The 20,100-nt window shown below is 47.9% G+C and overlaps 1 protein-coding gene across 1 annotated transcript in view; it reads left to right on the forward strand.

The window, feature by feature from the left end:
• LOC140724235 (uncharacterized) overlaps window positions 1–20,100 on the forward strand; it is a 39,843-nt gene that overhangs the window by 15,392 nt on the left and 4,351 nt on the right. The window contains exons 2-5 of the mRNA XM_073038715.1: window positions 8,808–8,978; window positions 10,973–11,170; window positions 11,988–12,083; window positions 14,676–14,771. Of these exons, the coding sequence (XP_072894816.1) occupies window positions 8,808–8,978; window positions 10,973–11,170; window positions 11,988–12,083; window positions 14,676–14,771 (561 nt within the window). The remainder of the gene's footprint in view (window positions 1–8,807; window positions 8,979–10,972; window positions 11,171–11,987; window positions 12,084–14,675; window positions 14,772–20,100) is intronic.

Consider the following 20,100-nt stretch of genomic DNA (forward strand, 5'->3'; position numbering starts at 1 on the left):
ATCATAGAACACAGAACAGTACAGCACAGCACAGGCCCTTCGGCCCACAATGTTGTGTCAGCTGCCGGGAGAGAGTCCACCCATCCCCTGGAGTGAGGGAGGGTGAGGCTGACAGGAAATGGAGGGAGCAGTGGTGAGAGTGAGGGGGGGGGGTAGAGATGTACCAAGTGGAGAGGGAGATGGAGGGAGACCGAGGGGAGGGGGAGGCAAGGAGAGATCAAGTGGAGTGGGAGATGGAGGGAGACCGAGGGGAGGGGGAGGCAAGGAGAGGCCAAGTGGAGAGGGAGACAGGGAGAAGCCGAGGGAAAAAGGGAGACAGGAAGTGGCTGCAGGGATGGGGAGACAGGATAGAGGTCGGGGGGGGGGGAGGTGACATGGAGAGGCCAATGGAGGGGAATTAGTTGCCAAGTGGAGGTGGAGGTAGGGGAGAGGCCGAGGGAATGGATGCCGAGTGGAGGGGGAAGTAGGGGAGAGGCCGAGGAGATGGGGGTCCAGGGAGAGGCTGAGGGGAGGGTGAGACGGTGATACGCTGAGGGCAGGTGGAGACAGATGCTGAAAGAGAAGGGCCGAGGGTCGAGGGAGACTGTTGGCAATTTGGAGGATCTGAGGCATCTTGGGGTCAGAGTCCATAGGACACTCAAAGCTGCTACGTGGTTGAATCTGTGGTTAAGAAAGCATACAGAGCATTGGCCTTTATCAGTCCTGTTACTCAGTTTAAGAACCGAGAGGTAATGTTGCAGCTATATAGGACGCCGGTCAGACCCACTTGGAGTACTGTGCTCAGTTCTGGTCGTCTCACTACAGGAAGGATGTGGAAGTCATAGAAAGGGTGCAGAGGAGATTTACAAGGATGTTGCCTGGATTTGGGAGCATGCCTTATGAGAATAGGTTGAGTGAACTCGGCCTTTTCTCCTTGGAGCTGTGGAGGATGAGAGATGACCTGATAGAGGTGTACAAGGTGATGAGAGGCATTGATCGTGTGGATAGCACCTGTCTGACCGGGTCACGGAGCTGCAGTTGGATGTAATTAGGATCATCCGGGAAGCTGAAGATATTACAGATGAGATATTTGAAGAGGTGGTCATACCCGGACAGCAGATGGGTGACCATCAGGAGAGATGAGGGGATCAGGAAGTCAGTGCGGGGTTCCCCTGTGGCCATTCCCGCTTCCAGCAATCCCCCCTATCTATCCTCTCACCTCATCACAAGACATTTTACAATGCCCAATTAAACTGCCAACTGGTACTCCTTTGGAATGTGGGAGGAAACCGGATCACCCGGAGGAAACCCACGTGGTCACGGGGAGAACGTATAAACTCCTCACAGGCAGTGGTGGGAATTGAACCCGGGTCGCTGGTAGTGTAAAGAGTTGTGTTAACCACTATGCTACCTTGCTGTCCCCTGGGTATTAGCCACTTCCTGGGTAAAAGTCTTTAGTTGTTCACCCGATCTATGCCCCTTACCACCTTGTCCAACTCTATTAAGTCACCTCTCATCCTCCTTCACTCCAAAGAGAAAAGCCCGAGCTCACTCAGTCGAGTTTGATAAGATATCAATCCAGGCAGCATCCTGATAAATCTCCTCTGCACACTCTCTGAAACTTCCACATCCTTCCTTCACTGATGTGACCAGAACCACCAAACCCTGATCTGCCCTGGCACACAGGGGGAGCATGGGAAGATTGTAAAGGTGGAGGGTGGAAGGGAATGGGGAAGAATGAAGGGGAATGGAGGGATAGGAAGAGAAAGACTGGGGCGGAGGGAAGTGGGAAAGGGGAGAGAAGGTGACAACAGGATGGGCAGCAGAGGGAGACTGGAAATGGGGGTGGAAGAAAGATCTGGTGTGTGGGATGAAGAGAGGGGACTGGAAGGAGCCATAGTTGGGGAGTGGGGCATTTTCTGCAAGTTTCTGTCTTAGCCACACACTACCGTGCCTTGGAAATACATTGCTGTTCCTTCAGTGTCACTGGGCCAAAACCCTGGAACTCCGGATCATCATTGTGGGTGTCCCCACACATCAAGGATTGCAACAGGCCAAGGACAGGACACCACCACCACCTTCTCAAGGGAACCTCTGGAGGGGCAGTTCTACACTGGCTCAGCCTCTGAAACTCATGTCCCTTCGAGGAATAAAAATAAATATTGTTGCTCAGGGGTTGCTGAGGGTGGAAGTGCAGATGGGGGTTGTGGTTGGCAGAGAAAGAGGATGGAGAACGTGAGCTGTACATTAACACTGAACATCGTTCTGTCCCTCAGTCACAGACTCCGCACTCGGTGAACCGTGTGTCAACCACACCATCCTGGATCAGCCCTGGAGGAGCACGGATTGTTCCAACACTGAGTGTACCGGTGGACAATGGATGAGTGATGGAAATCTTGCAGTGGGATGGTACAGATTTAACAGGTAAAGTGAGGAGATAATCACTGAGAAATGGACACAGAAGGGGAATGTAAACAGGGGAACAAGGGGTGTGAGAATGGGAAATGCAGGGAGACCGGGATCATCAGTGACTACACTGAGATGGGGAGTAAATACATGGAGAGGGGAGATCCCACATTCTCGGGGTAGAGACAAGGGGAAGGTACAACAGAGAGGGAATTCCCAGGATTGGGGGTTTATTGACCAGAGACAGGGTACGGACAGGGTGAGTGTAATTTTCCATGTCTCTCTGAGTGAATAAACTCCCTCAGATCAGGGACTGACTCTCTGATTGTTGTTTCAGTTCTGGAGGATGGAAGATTCCCGAGACGGTCATTCCACATGATCGCTGCTCTGGGAAGTTCCCAGGCTGGTTAAACGGTAGGGTCAGAGTTTACATCAGTGGGGCTCGGTTATTTTTGGGGAGGGTCAAACTGATGACCCAGATCTCTTCAGTGGGCCCTAGCATGGACACAGAACCCCATCTCCCTGAGAGGTCTCCCCACAGTCACTCAGACCGCTCTATGGTCCTGTATCGTCATGGAGTCTGGTGGAGGAGTGACAACTTCCTGGAGTTGGGTTACAGAATTGATCTGCCCACTGACCCCATTCTGGATACGACCCAGAGGAGTTTCAACAACCCCAGACTCATTTCAGTGGTGGGGCAATCTCCAGGGAGTTGGGGGAGTCTGCAGACATCGTCGTGCACCAATTAGTGGGATAAATTAATCATTGACATGGTAACATAGCAGTTAGCATGTCGCTATTACACTTCGGGGTGTCGGAGTTCAGAGTTCAATTCCAGCCTCATCAGTAAGGAGTCTCTGTCCATCCTCCCCATGGAATGCATGGGTTTTCCCTGGGTTCTCCCCACAGAAATTGTCCTCTGATGAGGATCGGGTTAATTGGGGTTGTCGGGGGTTGGGGTGTCATGGGTCAAAGGGTCAGAAAGGCCGACTCCACCCTTTATCTCTAAATAAATCCACAATTTAATTTACTTAACATTCCGTTCAATTGTGGAGAAAATGTCTGGAAATATGAATAATCCTGGAATATAGAGACCATTCAGTCTCAGGTCATTGGTGGGGAAGCTGGTCAAGAGGATTTATGATCATTTGGAAGATTGAGGGTGAATTGGGACAGTGAACCTTTCTTTGAACAGGGCAAATTGTGACTTAGTAACTTGTCTGAGTTTTTCCAGGTGCTGAAAGATGATTGATGAAGGTAGAGCTGTGGATGTTGTCCTCAAGGACTTTCGAGCACAAGTTTATCAGAGAGAGGAGCAGTATTCATCTATTTGGCCTTTCCATGATGCAGCACCATTCCATCATGACTGATTTATTTTCCCACTTAATCCCATTCTAATGCCTTCTCCCTGTAACATTTGACACTCTCATGATTCAAGAAGCTGTCAACCTCAAGTTTTAAATATCCCCAATGATGTGGCTTCCACAGCCGTCTGTGGCAATGAATTCCACAGAATCACTGCCCTCTGGGTAAAGAAATTCCTCCTCATCTCTGATCTAGAGGGAGGTTCTTGTGTTCTGCGGCTGTGCGCTCTGGTCCCAGACTCCCCCACTATAGGAAACATCCTCTCCATGTCCACTCTATTCAGGCCTTTCAATATTCGATAGGTTTCAGTGAGATCCCCCAGACGTTTGACAAGGTCCCTCATGGGAGGCTCATTCAGAAGATGAAGGTGCTGCTGCGGGGAGGGTGGGGTGGAGAGGGAGAGGGCAGCAGCTCAGTGCTGACTGAGGCCGGACCGGACCGTGGGTTGTGAACCACTTATTTACAGTGGGTCCTGATTCACATTCCCCGCTGTACTGTGGGACCGGGTACATTTTACAGTGTTTATAAATCTCATTCCAGGTCCCCATCCCAACGTGGGAGAGGGGGAGGTGACCAGGACCGTCTGCTTCACTGTGGGTGGATACACCTGTTACAGGAGCCAGGAGATCAGGGTGAAAAACTGCTCCAGTTACTTTGTGTATCGGCTGTGGCCGACACCCGGGAGTTACGCTGTGTACTGTACAGGTAGGTCACCGTTCCCCAGTGACACAGCAGTGTGGTAGTTGTGGGGAAATTCTGGGACGTCCTGAGTCACCAACACACACCACGGGCTGAGTTTTCCAGTCGGCTGCCCTGCCCGTGGTCTGTGATCACCTTTCCCGTATCCCCCTTCACACCGGGCAGGGTCAGAATGAAACTGCCCAGTCTGACCTGTGACAGAGATCATAGAACACAGAACAGTACAGCACAGCACAGGCCCTTCGGCCCACAATGCTGTGTCAGCTGCCGGGAGAGAGTCTACCCATCCCCTGGAGTGAGGGAGGGTGAGGCTGACAGGAAATGGAGGGAGCAGTGGTGAGAGTGAGGGGAGGGGGTGTGTGACGTACCAAGTGGAGAGGGAGATGGAGGGAGACCGAGGGGAGGGGGAGGCAAGGAGAGGCCAAGTGGAGAGGGAGACAGGGAGAAGCCGAGGGAAAAAGGGAGACAGGAAGTGGCTGCTGGGATGGGGAGACAGGATAGAGGTCGGGGGGGGGGTGAGGGGTGACATGGAGAGTCCAATGTGGGGGAATTAGTTGCCAAGTGGAGGTGGAGGTAGGGGAGGGCCGAGGGAATGGGTGCCGAGTGGAGGGGGAAGTAGGGTAGAGGCCGAGGAGATGGAGGTCCAGGGAGAGGCTGAGGGGAGGGTGAGACAGTGATACACTGAGGGCAGGTGGAGACAGACGCTGAAAGGGAAGGGCCGAGGGTCGAGGGAGACTCTTGGCAATGTGGAGGATCTAAGGCATCTTGGGGTCTGAGTCCATAGGACACTCAAAGCTGCTACATGGTTGAATCTGTGGTTATGAAGGCATACAGAGCATTGGCCTTTATCAGTCCTGTTATTCAGTTTAAGAACCGAGAGGTAATGTTGCAGCTATATAGAACGCCGGTCAGACCCACTTGGAGTGCTGTGCTCAGTTCTGGTCGCCTCACTACAGGAAGGATGTGGAAGTCATAGAAAGGGTGCAGAGGAGATTTACAAGGATGTTGCCTGGATTGGAGAGCATGCCTTATGAGAATAGGTTGAGTGAACTCGGCCTTTTCTCCTTGGAGCGATGGAGGATGAGAGGTGACCTGATAGAGGTGTGTAAGATGATGAGAGGCATTGATCCTGTGGATAGCACCTGTCTGACCGGGTCACGGAGCTGGAGTTGGATGTAATTAGGATCATCCGGGAAGATGAAGATATTATAGATGAGATATTTGAAGAGGTGGTCATACCCGGACAGCAGATGGGTGACCATCAGGAGAGATGAGGGGATTAGGAGGTCAGTGCAGGGTTCCCCTGTGGTCATTCCCACTTCCAGCAATCCCCCTATCTATCCCCTCACCTCATCACAAGACATTTTACAATGCCCAATTAAACTGCCAACTGGTACTCCTTTGGAATGTGGGAGGAAACCGGATCACCCGGAGGAAACCCACGTGGTCACGGGGAGAAGGTATAAACTCCTCACAGGCAGTGGTGGGAATTGAACCCGGGTCGCTGGTAGTGTAAAGATTTGTGTTAACCACTATGCTACCTTGCTGTCCCCTGGGTATTAGCCACTTCCTGGGAAAAAGTTTCTGGTTGATCACCTGATCTATGCCTCTTACCATCTTGTCCACCTCTATTAAGTCACCTCTCATCCTCCTTCACTCCAAAGAGAAAAGCCCGAGCTCACTCAGTCGAGTTTCATAAGATATCAATCCAGGCAGCATCCTGATAAATCTCCTCTGCACACTCTCTGAAACTTCCACATCCTTCCTTCACTGATGTGACCAGAACCACCAAACCCTGATCTGCCCTGGCACACAAGGGGAGCACGGGAAGATTGTAAAGATGGAGGGTGGAAGGGAATGGAGAAGAGTGAAGGGGAATGGAGGGATAGGAAGAGAAAGACTGGGGTGGAGGGAAGTGGGAAAGGGGAGAGAAGGTGACAACGGGACGGGCAGCAGAAGGAGACCGGAAATGGGGGTGGAAGGAAGATCTGGTGTGTGGGATGAAGAGAGGGGACTGGAAGAAGCCATAGTTGGGTTGTGGGACGTTTTCTGCAAGTTTCTGTCTAAGCCACGCACTACCGTGCCTTGGAAATACATTGCTGCTCCTTCAGTGTCACTGGGTCAAAACCCTGGAATTCCGGATCATCATTGTGGGTGTCCCCACACATCAAGGATTGCAACAGGCCAAGGACAGGCCACCACCACCACCACCTTCTCAAGGGAACCCCTGGAGGGGCAGTTATATACTGGCTCAGACTCTGAAACTCGCGTCCCTTCGAGGAATAAAAATAAATATTGTTGCCCAGGGGTTGCTGAGGGTGGAAGTGCAGATGGGGGTTGTGGTTGGCAGAGAAAGAGGATGGGGAACGTGAGCTGTACATTAACACTGAACATCATTCTGTCTCTCAGTCACAGACTCCGCACTCGGTGATCCGTGTGTAACCTACACTGTCCTGGATCATCCCTGGAGGAGCACGAATTGTTCCAACACTGAGCGTACCGGTGGACAATGGATGAGTGATGGAAATCTTGAAGTGGGCTGGTACAGATTTAACAGGTAAAGTGAGGAGATAATCACTGAGAAACTGGACACAGAAGGGGAATGTAAACAGGGGAACAAGGGATGTGTGAATGGGAAATGCAGGGAGACCGGGATCATCAGTGACTACACTGAGATGGGGAGTAAATACAGGGAGAAGGGAGATCCCACATTCTCGGGGTAGAGACAAGGGGGAGGTACAACAGAGAGGAAATTCCCAGGATTGGGGAGTTATTGACCAGAGACAGGGTATGGACAGGGTGAGTGTAATTTCCCATGTCTCTCTGAGTGAATAAACTCACTCAGATCAGGGACTGACTCTCTGATCGTTGTTTCAGTTCTGGAGGATGGAAGATTCCCGAGACGGTTGTTCCACAGGGTCGCTGCTCCGGGGAGAACCCAGGCTGGTTAAACGGTAGGGTCAGAGTTTACAACAGTGGGGCTCGGTTATTTTTGGGGTGTGTCACAATAACAACCCGGATCTCTTCAGAGGATCCCAGCATAGACACAGAACCCCATCTCCCTGGAGTTGGGTTACAGAACTGATCTGCCCACTGACCCCATTCTGGATATGACCCAGAAGAGTTTCAACGGCCCCAGACTCATTTCAGTGGTAGGGCAATCTGCAGGGACTTGGGGGAGTCTGCAAACAGCATCCTTCACCAATTAGTGGGATAAATTAATGGTTGCCATAGTAACGTAGCAGTCAGCGCGGCGCTGTTACAGCTCGGGGTGTCGGAGTTCAGAGTTCAATTCCAGTGTCATCTGTAAGGAGTCTCTGTCCGTCCTCCCCATGGAATGCATGGGTTTTCCCCGGGTTCTCCAGAAATTGTCCCATGATGATGATCCGGTTAATTGGGATTATCGAGGGTTGTTGGGGTGTCATGGGTCAAAGGGTCAGAAAGGCCGACTCCACCCTTTATCTCTAAATAAATCCACAATTTAATTTACTTAACATTCTGTTCAATAGTGGAGAAAATGTCTGGAAATATGATTAATCCTGGAATATACAGACCAGTCAGTCTCAGGTCATTTGTGGGGAAGCTAGTGGAGAGGATTTATGATCATTTGGAAGATTGAGGGTGAATTGGGACAGTGAACCTTTCTTTGTGCGGGGCAAATTGTGACTTACTAACTTGCCTGAGTTTTTCGAGGGGTTGACAGATGATTGATGAAGGTAGAGCTGTGGATGTTGTCCTCAAGGACTTTAGAGCACAAGTTTATCAAAGGAGCAGTATTCGTCTATTTGGCCTTTGAGTCTGCAACACCATTCCATCATGGCTGATTTATTTTCCCTCTTAATCCCATTCTAATGCCTTCTCCCTGTAACATTTGACACTCTCATGATTCAAGAACCTGTCAACCTCAGTATTAAACATCCCTAATGATGTGGCTTCCACAGCCGTCTGTGGCAATGAATTCCACAGAATCACTGCCCTCTGGCTAAAGAAATTCCTCCTCATCTCTGATCTAGAGGGAGGTTCTTGTGTTCTGAGGCTGTGCCCTCTGGTCCCAGACTCCCCCACTATAGGAAACTTCCTCTCCATGTCCACTCTATCCAGGCCTTTCAATATTCGATAGGTTTCAGTGAGATCCCCCAGACGTTTGACAAGGTCCCTCATGTGAGGCTCATTCAGAAGATGAAGGTGCTGCTGTGGGGAGGGTGGGGTGGAGAGGGAGAGGGCAGCAGCTCAGTGCTGACTGAGGCTGGACCGGACCGTGGGTTGTGAACCACTTATTTACAGTGGGTCCTGATTCACATTCCCCGCTGTACTGTGGGACCGGGTACATCTTACAGGGTTTATAAATCTCATTCCAGGTTCCCATCCCAATGTGGGAGAGGGGGAGGTGACCAGGACCGTCTGCTTCACTCTGGGTGAAAACACCTGTTTCGGGAGCCGGGGGATCAATGTGAAAAACTGCTCCGGTTACTTTGTGTATTGGCTGTGGCCGACACCCTCGTATTGGAGTAACGCTGTGTACTGTACAGGTAGGTCACCGTTCCCCAGTGACACAGCAGTGTGGTAGTTGTGGGGAAATTCTGGGACGTCCTGAGTCACCAACACACACCACGGGCTGAGTTTTCCAGTCGGCTGCCCTGCCCGTGGTCTGTGATCACCTTTCCCGTATCCCCCTTCACACCGGGCAGGGTCAGAATGAAACTGCCCAGTCTGACCTGTGACAGAGATCATAGAACACAGAACAGTACAGCACAGCACAGGCCCTTCGGCCCACAATGCTGTGTCAGCTGCCGGGAGAGAGTCTACCCATCCCCTGGAGTGAGGGAGGGTGAGGCTGACAGGAAATGGAGGGAGCAGTGGTGAGAGTGAGGGGAGGGGGGGAGTGATGTACCAAGGCAGAGAGGGAGATGGAGGGAGACCGAGAGGAGAGGAAGATAGGGAGAGGCCACGGGGAGGGGTAGGCAGGGAGAAAATAGAGAAAGCGACTCTCCAACTGGTCACAGAACCCTACCACTTCTCTCGATTTCCATCCCCATTCCGGCTTCCCTCTTGGCCTTTCTCCTCACCTGTCCCTCATCTCCCTCTGGTTCGCACTCCTCCAATCCTCCACCCTTGTCTCTCAAATCCTTCTCACATCCCCTCTCTCGGTATTCACTCCGTCTGCATCACTCTTGTCAGTCCCTCCTTCATTCCCTCCAGTTGGGGTGTCACTCTCACTGATCGCTCTGCCCAACTCTCCTCACACAATCATCACTCTCTCTTCACTCACCTCATTCCTCCCACTCCAACATCCCGCCTCTCTCTCCATCCCTCTCTCCTGTGAGTTTTCACCCATTTCCTTCTGTCCACGTACTGAATTATTCAAATCCCACTCCGGTCATTTCTATATCTCATCAGTCACCGTGTAACTCCTCACAGTCATTCCTCCCTTCCTCTCTGTGACCATCCTCCCCTCCCACCTCCATCACTCCTCCCCTCCCTCGTGTGTCACTCAGTCACTCCACCCCTCTCTGCCCTATCGTGTTTGAGTGGTGGACTGACAGTCTGGATTGCGTGTGTCTGTACACTGCCAGGAGACAGTACCATCGACTGCTGGACATTGTCTCTCAGGGTCTAGGACTGTGTATGATTTCCTTTTCAAGTGAAGATGCTTCTTTGCTCGATATTTTGAACTATGTTACTCAATATTTTTGAAAGTTTGCTTGCTATTTTGAATGTTTTGTACCTTGTCCCCAGAGGAATGCGGTCTCGTTCGGCTGTATCCATGTATGGTTTGAATGATAATTAATCTTAATTTGATTTGATTTGTAGAGCTATTGTGATAGGCAAATCACAGTGGGTCCAGGTCCTCGCTCTGGCACGAGTTGAATCTAGTCATGAGTAATTCAGTACGTGGACAGCAGAAAATGGGTGAGAGGGGTGGAGAGAGAGGTGCAATGTGGGAGTGGGGAGTGAACATAGAGGGGTGGAGTGACTGAGAGTGACACAGGAGGGAGGGGAGGAGTGATGGAGGTGGGAGGGGAGGATGGTCACAGAGAGGAAGGGAGGAATGACTGTGAGGAGTTGCACAGTGACTGATGAGACACAGAAACGATCAGAGTGGGATTTGAGTAATTCAGTACATGGGCAGAAGGAAATGGGTGAAAACACATTGGAGAGAGGGATGGGGAGAGAGGTGGGATGCTGGAGTGGGAGGAGTGAGGCGAGTGAAGAGAGAGTGATGACTGTGTGAGGAGAGTTGGGCAGAGAGATCAGTGAGAGTGACACTCCAACTGGATTGAGGGAGAGACTGAAAGGAGAGTGATGCAGACAGAGTGAATGCTGAGAGAGGGAGATGTGAGGAGAGGGATTTGAGAGACAAGGGTAGAGGTATTAAAGACCAAAGGAGAGGGGAGTGTGTGTACTTCAGAGGACAGATTTGACCTGGATTTGAGCCTCCTGTTCCTGCCATTGAGTTCCTTCCTGATCGAACGTAAATCTTGTTTACTACTTTACCCTTCCATTGTATCTTTACTTATTGCAGAACCTCTGTCGGACACAACTCAGGAATGCCAGGGATCGGTGACCGGAGAGCCTGGTCCAGGGTTGACCACCAGCCCAGCAGGGTCTGTGAGCTCAGGTACAGATTCCCAGTCAGACACAACTTTTGAAGCCCAGGAAACAACGACAGGAGAGCGTGGTCTGGGTTTGACCAGCAGCCCAGCAGGATCTCTGAGCTCAGGTATTCATGATGGGGTTTGTGAGGGTCAATGAATAGAACGATCTTTCCCTCCTTTAGTCCTCGATATTCATCTGGACTTTGTCTGAGAGACATGTCCAGTCACAGAAATTTTGGGAGGGAGAGGTGGTGAATGGTGAATAAATGGATTTGGTTTCTTTTCAAATCAGAGACCTCTTTGTCCAATTCTTGTTCCGGTGGCTATCCAATTTAAATCTACTTACCATTCCCTTCTGATATGACTGTCCACGGCCTCCTCTGACTTGATGAGATCACCCCCAGGTTTGAAGAGCAACACCTCGTAGTCTGTCAGGGTCACCACCAACCTGATGGCATGAATATCGATTTCTCTTACATCCAGTAAATTCTTCTCCCTCCCACTTCCCTCTTTTTCCATTCCCATTCTGGCTCTCCTCTCAGCCCTTCCCCTCTCCTCATCTGCCCATCTCCTCCCTCTGGAAGTTAGAGAAGTCAGTGTTTATGCCATCAGGTTGGAGGCTACCCAGACGGTATATAAGGTGTTGTTCCTCCAACCTGAGTGTGTCTTCATCTTGACAGTAGAGGAGGCCATGGATAGACATATCAGAATGGGAATGGGATGAGGAATTAAAATGTGTGGCCATTGGGAGATCCTGCTTTCTCTGGCAGACAGAGCGTAGGTGTTCAGAGAAACGGTCTCCCAGTCTGTATTCCTTCAGTATTTTGTCTGTGTTGCTCTTGATTTACAGCATCTGCAGAATTCCTTGTCTGCACAAATTATTGTCCCTGTGGTGTTATTTAAGATCTGCCCATTTCCCATGTTTCTGTTACTTTGTTCCAGACCTAGAGACTTCAACAATGGAACAGTCTACAGGATTGTCTACTGGAGAGCACACCCAGGAACTGTCCTCTGTCCCAGCGGGAGACACATCCTCAGGTACCAAGTCTCATGTCTGCCTGTGTTCTTTCAGTCTCTGTCACTCTGTGAGGGTGAACCTCCCATGGACCAGTTCACCTACTGGATGAACAGTGCATTGTGGGTAGGGCTGTGAATGATGGAGTCAGTGGTTCCTCTCTCCTGTCTGTTGGGTTGTGTTTGGTGAGTCGTGAGGGGTGAGGCTCTCTTGGTGGTTAGAGAGAGTCTGGTGGGAGGAATAAACAGAGAAGGGTGGAGAGTGAGGGTGATACAGGAGGATGGTCACAAGGAGAGAGAGTGTGTGTATTTCAGACGACACATTTGACCTTGACTTCACTCTTCTGTTCCTGCGATTTAGTTCCTTCCTGATGGAACATAAAACTTGTTTGCTACTTTACCCCTCCTTTGTATATTTTCTTATTGCCGATTCCCAGTTAGACACAACTCAGGAACCCCAGGCATCAACAACCAGAGAACCTAGTCCATATTTATCCTCCACTCCAGCATGGTCTTCAAGCTCGGAAGCAGATCCCCAGTCAGACTCAACTCGGGAAACCCAGGGATCAGCGACTGGAGACCCTGGTTCAGGTTTGACCAGCACCCCAGCAGGGTCTGTGAATTCCGGTATCCATGGTGGAGTCATGTTTCCCTTCTTCCGTCCTCAATATTCATCTGGGCTTTGACTGAGAGTTGTTGTTGTTGTTCGTCCTTCGGAGTCGAAGACGACCACGACTTCTGTCAGGTGGAGGGTTTGTGTGTGGTGAGGCCAATCCGAGCCCTGAAGGCTCGCCCACATGTGGGACACATGAGGGTAGGTGCTGCAGTGGAAGTGGAGGTAGTTCGAGCCTTGCACGTGGCGTGTTTCCACTGATCCTCTGCAGTGCGTCTGATTTCTGCTGCATACGCTCCTTCAGTGGTCCTGTTCCACCAGGTTGGGCGGTCCAGAACAAGCGATTCCCAGCTACTGGGATTGATGTTGAGGTCTTTGAGGGACACTTTGAGGCAGTCTTTGAAACGTTTCTTCTGCCTCCAACTGAGCGCTTGCCCTGGCTCAGCTCTCCATACAGCAGCTGTTTTGGTAGTCGACTGTAAGACATCCTGTCGACATGGCCAGCCCATCTGGCTTGGGCTTTCTGTAGGAGGGTGTAGACGCTGTGGGTGCTAGCCCGCTCCAGGACCTCCGTGTCTGGGACTTTGTCCTGCCATCGTACGTGGAGAAGTCTGTGGAGGCAGCTCAAGTGGAAGAGGTTGAGCTGTTTAGCGTGTCTGCTGTAGACAGTCCAGGTCTCGCTGGCATAGAGGAGGGTGGTGAGAACCACTGCTCGGTAGACCTTCAGCTTGGTGGTAAGGCTGAGTCCTCTCCGCTCCCATACATTCTCACGGAGTCTCCCAAAGGCGGCACTGGCTTTGGCAATTCTGTTGCTGATCTCTGCATCTATGTTCACCACTCGTGATAGAGTACTGCCCAGATAAGTAAAGTTGTCGACTGCCAGTAGCTTCTGCCCCTTTACTGTGCTGTGTGGTTCCTGGTAGGGCTTTCCGGGTGCGAGCTGGTACATAAGTTCGGTCTTTTTGGTGCTGATTGTAAGTCCAAAGTTGTCACAGGCTCACGAGAAGCAGTCCATTTCTCGCTGCATCTTCTGCTCTGTGCTGGCGTTTAGGGAGCAATCATCAGCGAATAAGAGATCTTTGATGACGGTCTCCTTTACCTTTGACGCCGGAGGTTGAATAGCCCACTGCCAGTCCTGTATCTGACATGTATACCATCCTGACAATCACGGAAGGCATCATTCAGCATAGTAGAGAAGACCATGCTAAAGAGTGTAGGGACTGAGAGTAGTGACCGGTCACAGACATTCACCAGGGAGAGTTGCTGAACAGGGACTGGATGGTTTTGGTATCTCTTCAGATCAGAGAGCTCCTTTTCAAATTGTTGTCCCAGTGGCTACCCATTTCAATTCAACTCCCCATTCCCGTTCCCACATGTCTGTCCAAGGCCTCCGCCACAGACATGATGAGGCCAAACTCAGAATGGAGGGGCAACACCTCATATTGTGTCTGGGTAGCCTCCAAACTGATGACATTAACATTGGTTTCTTTAACTTCTGGTAATTTATACCCCTACCAATTCCCTCTCTTTCCATCTCTTTGGCTCCCCTGTTAGCCTTTCTCTTCTCCTCACCTGTCTATCATCTCCCTCTGGACCCCTCCTCCATTCCTTTATTCTCTGGTCCACTCTCCTCTCTCTTTGGATTACTCCCCCTTAGCCCTTTACCTCTTCCACATATCACCTCCCAGATTCTCAAATCACCCCCTCCCTCACCCACCCACCTTCCCACTCACCTGGCTTCACCTATCACCTGCCAGCTGTACTCCTCCCCACCTCTTCATTCTGGCTTCTTCCCCCTTCCTTTCCAGTGCTGATGAAGGGTCTCAGCCCAAAACATTCACTGTTTATTCCCCTCCAGAGATGCAGCCTGACCTGCTGAGTTCTTCCAGCATTTTGTGTGTGTTGCTCTGGATGTTCAGCATCTGCAGAATCTCTCATCTTTATGAATTATTGTCCCTGTTTAATCAATGCCACTCTCCCATGTCTCTGTTACTTTGTTCCAGACCTGGAGGTTTCCACAATGGATCAGCCCGATGGATCATCTACAGGACAACCCATCCCATCACCATCCTCTGTCTCAGCAGGAGAGAGATCCTCAGGTATTAGATCTTGTGTCCATCAGGGTCTCTCAGTCTCCCTCTGTGATGTTGAACTTCTCACAGACCAATTCAGCTGTTGGATGTGCGTCGTAACAAGCTGTCAATGAATGTTCAGTTATTCCTTCCCTCCTGTCTGTGTGAAATTTCTGCTCTGTCCAACGTTACTCACAGTTGGTGTGCTTTGTTGTGGTGATGAATAAGTCTCTTTGTCTGAGGTGGTCCATGGGGCTGGGTAAGATGGGTTGTCAGGGAGAGGATGAGGACAGAAACCCGGGCATTTAATGAGAGAGTGGCTCACTGGGGAAGTGTCTGTCAACCTTTGGAATGACAGAGATCTGGTTCACCATTCGAGGGGTGTGTTTACTGACTGACATCAGGGGTTTGTGGAGTAAAGATCACAGAATACGGGTGTAGGTCTGGAGCTTCGGAGAATGAGTGGGTGAGGTTTACAAAATTATGAGGCGTATAGATAGGGTACATGCCAGCAGACTACTTCCACTGAGGTTGAGTGAGACCAGAACGAGAGGTCACAGGTTAAGAGTGAAAGGTGAAATGATTAAGGGGAACATGAGAGGGAACGTCTTCACTCTGAGGGTGGTGCGAGTGTGGAACAAGCTGCCGACAGATGTGGCGGATGTGGGTTTGATTTCAACATCAAAGAGAAGTTTGGATGAATACATGGATGGGAGGGGAATGGACGCCTCTATTCTAAGGGCAGGTTCATGGGATGATGCAGAATATTCAGCATGGACTAGATGGGCCAAAGAGCCTGTTTCTATGCTGTAGTGCTCTATTGCTCTCGATAACTAGGAGTCAGCAGATAGTGGTGTCAAGGAGGCAGGGAGTGAAAGAGGTGTGAGGGGGAAGAGGAGGAAACAGGGATGGGGTTCACTGAAGGAGGTGAGGATGAGAGAGAGGTCTGGAGTGTGTGATGGAGTGGATGGAAGGGGAAGAGGAGTGGAATCAGAGTCAGAATCAGGTTTAATATCACTGCTTAAAAATTAAGTAAGTTTGAACTAAATTGACTTTATTTCTTACATGCTTCACAAACATGAGGAGTAAACATCATCTAAGTTACGTCTCTGTCTGAATGTGTAATGTGCAAAGTCTAGTAATTCAGAGTTGCTTTGAAGGAAATCTGTTTCATATTATAGAGGTCTGTATAGGACCTGGTTTGAATTATTTTTTCTGTCTTTTTGCATATCTCAATATTAATATAGTCTTAGGTTTATATATATATATATTCACTTACTTTTTGTACAACTTGTAAGATTTTTTTGAGAGAAAGAACTTCAGTTGTAATATTTGCTTGGTTTTATTCTTTTTTGAATGCGTGATTAATATACCTTAGATGATTTTAAGATGGCCATTGCCAGTTATGGTTTTTATTAGTGTTAGACATAACATTACAGTATTTGAAATTTGTTTATCTCTTTCATTATGGCTAGAATCGGTGGGATAAATATTATATTTTTTAATATAGCTGCAAAATGGAGGATGGGGTCAAGGGTCATTGGATTTAGCATGCGACTATCCTATTGGTCGCTTTTTTCTTTTGGGCTTTGGGGGAGGGGGCTATTAGAATAGGTTTTTTTTCTCGACTGGGCGGTTCTAATGAGGGTCATATTTTCTCAATTTTGTTGTCACTTCTGGTCAAGTCAGTGCTTTTTTTCCTTTTGGATTAATGTGTGCTTGTGCAATATATAAGAAATTAAAAACACTTAATGCGGATATTATTTTTGTGCAAGAAACTCGTGTACGGAGACAGGATGAAGATCAATTTTTCAAATTTTGGAGAAAATCCTTTATATCATTCTTTATCGACAAATAAAGTTAGAGGGGTATCTATTTTTGTTAACACTAAAATCCCTTTTGTACATTTTAATATTACTACTGATTCGATTGGAAGATATTTAATTGTCACTGGTTTATTATGTGATCAAAAGGTAGCTTTGGTGTGTGTATACGCACCTAATCAGACAGTCCTGAATTTTTTAAGAAGTTTGAGCTACCGAAACTAAATGACTATAAGTTGATCATGGGCGGTGACTTCAATTGTTGCTGAATCCGGTGATTGACAGGTCATCAACCACTCCGTTGCTCCCTAATAAAATGATGACCTGAGTTAAGTATTGTATGTAATTAGTTTTGCTACAACAAGTGTATGGGACATTGGAAAAAAGTTGAATTTCCCCATGGGGATGAATAAAGTATCTATCTATCTATCTATCTATCTATCTATCTATCTATCTATCTATCTATCTATCTATCTATCTATCTATTAACTCGTTTCTATTAGAATATGGCCTGATCAATATCTGGAGATATAAACACCCTCATGACAAAGATTTTTCTTTTTTATCACACGTTCATCATAACTACTGAAGAATTTATTTTTTTCCTAGATACACAGTTGCTATGCTCCGTTGTTGAGTGTGCGTATGATGTTATTGTGCTGCCGGATCATGCGCCTGTGAATTTAACTCTGAAGCTCTCTGATAGTCTTTTGAAAATGTCACAGTGGAGATTGAATCCCTTATTGTTACAGGATACAGCCTTTGTTAGTTTTATCAAGGAGCAAATTTCTATATTTTTTGAACTTAATACAACTGAAGGAATGTCAAATTTGGTTATATGGGATACGATGAAATCCTTTCTTAGGGGACAGATAATTTCATATTCAGTAGCTTTAAGAAGGAAAACTAAAGTGGAAGTGTTAGTGATTACTAATAAAATGAGAGAGAGAGAGATAAAGCATATTCAGTAAGACCTACTGAAGATCTGTATAAGGAAAGGGTTGATCTTCAATCACAGTATGATTTGCTTCTGAGCTTTCCCATTGAACAGCAAATTTTTAAATCTAGAAGTTTATTTTTTATACATGGAGATAAATCAGGTAAACTATGGTTGGTCAGTTAAAGGCAAACATGGTCAGAAGACAGATTTTGAAACTACACAGACCAGCTAGAACTGAAACGTTAGACCCTTATGAAATTAATAAGATATTTATGGATTTCTATTCCAATCTTTATAAATCTGAATTCTCTGACAATACTTTTAGTATGAATAGATTTTTGCAAAAATTAAATATACCTAAAATTTCGACTCAAGATATTAATATACTAGATGTACCTATTAAACAAGAGGAAATATCTAAGGCTATTTCCTCTATGCAACTAGGGAAAGCTCAAGGACCAGATGGATATACAGTGGAATTTTGTAAGACCTTCAATGAAATGCTTACACCACATCTTCGTCAAACTTTCACTGATTCTATATCTTTTGGGAATCTCCCGAAATTTATGAGGCATTAATTTCAGTGATTCCTAAAAAAAGGAACAGATCTATCTGAATGTGCATCCTATAGACTAGTGGTCGCTGACCCGTCGATCGTGTTCGACTAGTCGATCTTTGAGAATTTCCCAGCTGATCCTGAAAAATAATGAAAAATAAATACACAAATACTGTTGAGAGACAGTTTCCGGGTTACGGGGTTTTAGTTCCGTTCTTTCTGCCCAGTGCGCATGCGTGTAGCTCTGCCGCACGACACAGTGTCCTTCAGTGGTCCCCAACCACCGGGCCACGAGGAAACGATACAAATCAGCTGCAGCTTTCCTCAGAACCTGTTGAACTTGAACCCACACAAAGTCATCAGTCGCCTAAACGCAGTGACACCCTCGCGGCAGGGATCACTGGTTGGCCTCGGGTAACCGGCCGGCGGGAAGTGCCATCGCTACTGGCCTGGAGCACTGTCTCTGAACCTGTTTACCACACCGAATGTTCGTGGGGAACCCAGTGCTAAAATATTCGCAGACAACCTAATTCAGGCTCAGCGTTTCGTAGGTAGCAGAGCAGCTACCACGCTGCGATCTACTGAAACAAACTTTTGTTGGCCGATAGATCCTACAAGGGTGACAGGCGGGCGCCCTGTCACACTCCTCACTCAGTCGGTCGCTCTCTCCAGACTGCGACTGCCGCGGCCCCGGTACGGGGACCTCCGGCCCTGACCTTGTCCTCTCACCCCACCCCACCTGGCCAAAGTGGCTGGCGGCGGGCGGGCGGGGAGGCTGGAGTTCTGGCCTGGAGGCTGTCTAATGAGGCAATGAAACCCTCAAATCTGCTTCGGTACCCTGAGTCCAAGCACCCCGCTCTTAAAGACAAACCCATTCAGTTTTTTCAGCGGAAAAAATGTGAGCAAGTAGGACAGAAGCTGAGAGCCGCGAAAGCTAAATTGCGGAATAGACTGGACATAAGGAACCTGCTTCGAGTATCGCTGTATCCCTATCGTGTTTAACACCTCCCCCGGGGATATTGTCAATATCAAACCGGTCCGTGGTGCAAATATCCCTGGTGTTTATACTTTATTTCTACTTCCGGGTTGTGGGGTTTTACTTCCGGTCTTTTCTGCCCCGGTGTGCATGCGTGTAGCTAATTGATGTGTGGGTGATCTTACCTTTTACTAAGGCTGAGGTAGGGGATCTTGGGCTTAAAAAGGTTGGTGACCATTACTGTAGACCTATCTCCTTACTGAAGGTGGATTTTAAAATTCGCTCTAAGATTTTAGCCAATAGATTTTGCCTACTCTTATCTCAAATGATAAAACTGGATTTATTAAAAATAGGTATTCGCATTTTAATATTCGAAGATTGTTTAATATTATTTACTCCCCCTCAGTTAAAGTACCTGAATGTATTGTGTCTCTGGATACAGAGAAAGCTTTTGACAGGGTGGAATGGCCTTATTTGTTTCAGGCTTTGAAGAGGTTTAATTTCGGTCCAGGATTTATTTCCTGGATCAAACTGATTTATCAAGCCCTTGGTGGCTGTGGTTATAACTAATAATCAAAAATCTCCTTATTTTAGATTATATAGGGGAACCCGTCAGGTTTGTCCTCTCAGTCCTTTATTATTTAATTTGGTTTTAGAACCAATTGTTATTGCTCTTAGGGATTCTAATTCTGTTCAGGGTATGAAGAGAGGGGATAAACTACATAAGGTTTCGTTATACGCAGATGATTTATTAGTTTACATTTCACACCCTAAAAAATCTATTCCTTTTATGCTATCCATATTTACTGAATTTAGTATTTTCTCTGGATATAAGCTAAACTTACATAAAAGTGAATTATTTCCCATTAATAACTACTCTAATTATTATGATCAAATACTCTTTAATATTGCTAAAATTATTTTATTTATCTTGGTATTAAAATTACTAAAAAATTTAAAGACTTATATAAGTATAATTTCCTTCCTCTAATTGAATATACACAACAAACGTTTTCCAAATGGTCGCCTATGATGATGTCATTAATTGGTCGAATAAATGC

The sequence above is a fragment of the Hemitrygon akajei genome, unplaced genomic scaffold (assembly GCF_048418815.1).
Source record: "Hemitrygon akajei unplaced genomic scaffold, sHemAka1.3 Scf000176, whole genome shotgun sequence".
Taxonomy (NCBI): Eukaryota; Metazoa; Chordata; class Chondrichthyes; order Myliobatiformes; family Dasyatidae; genus Hemitrygon; species Hemitrygon akajei.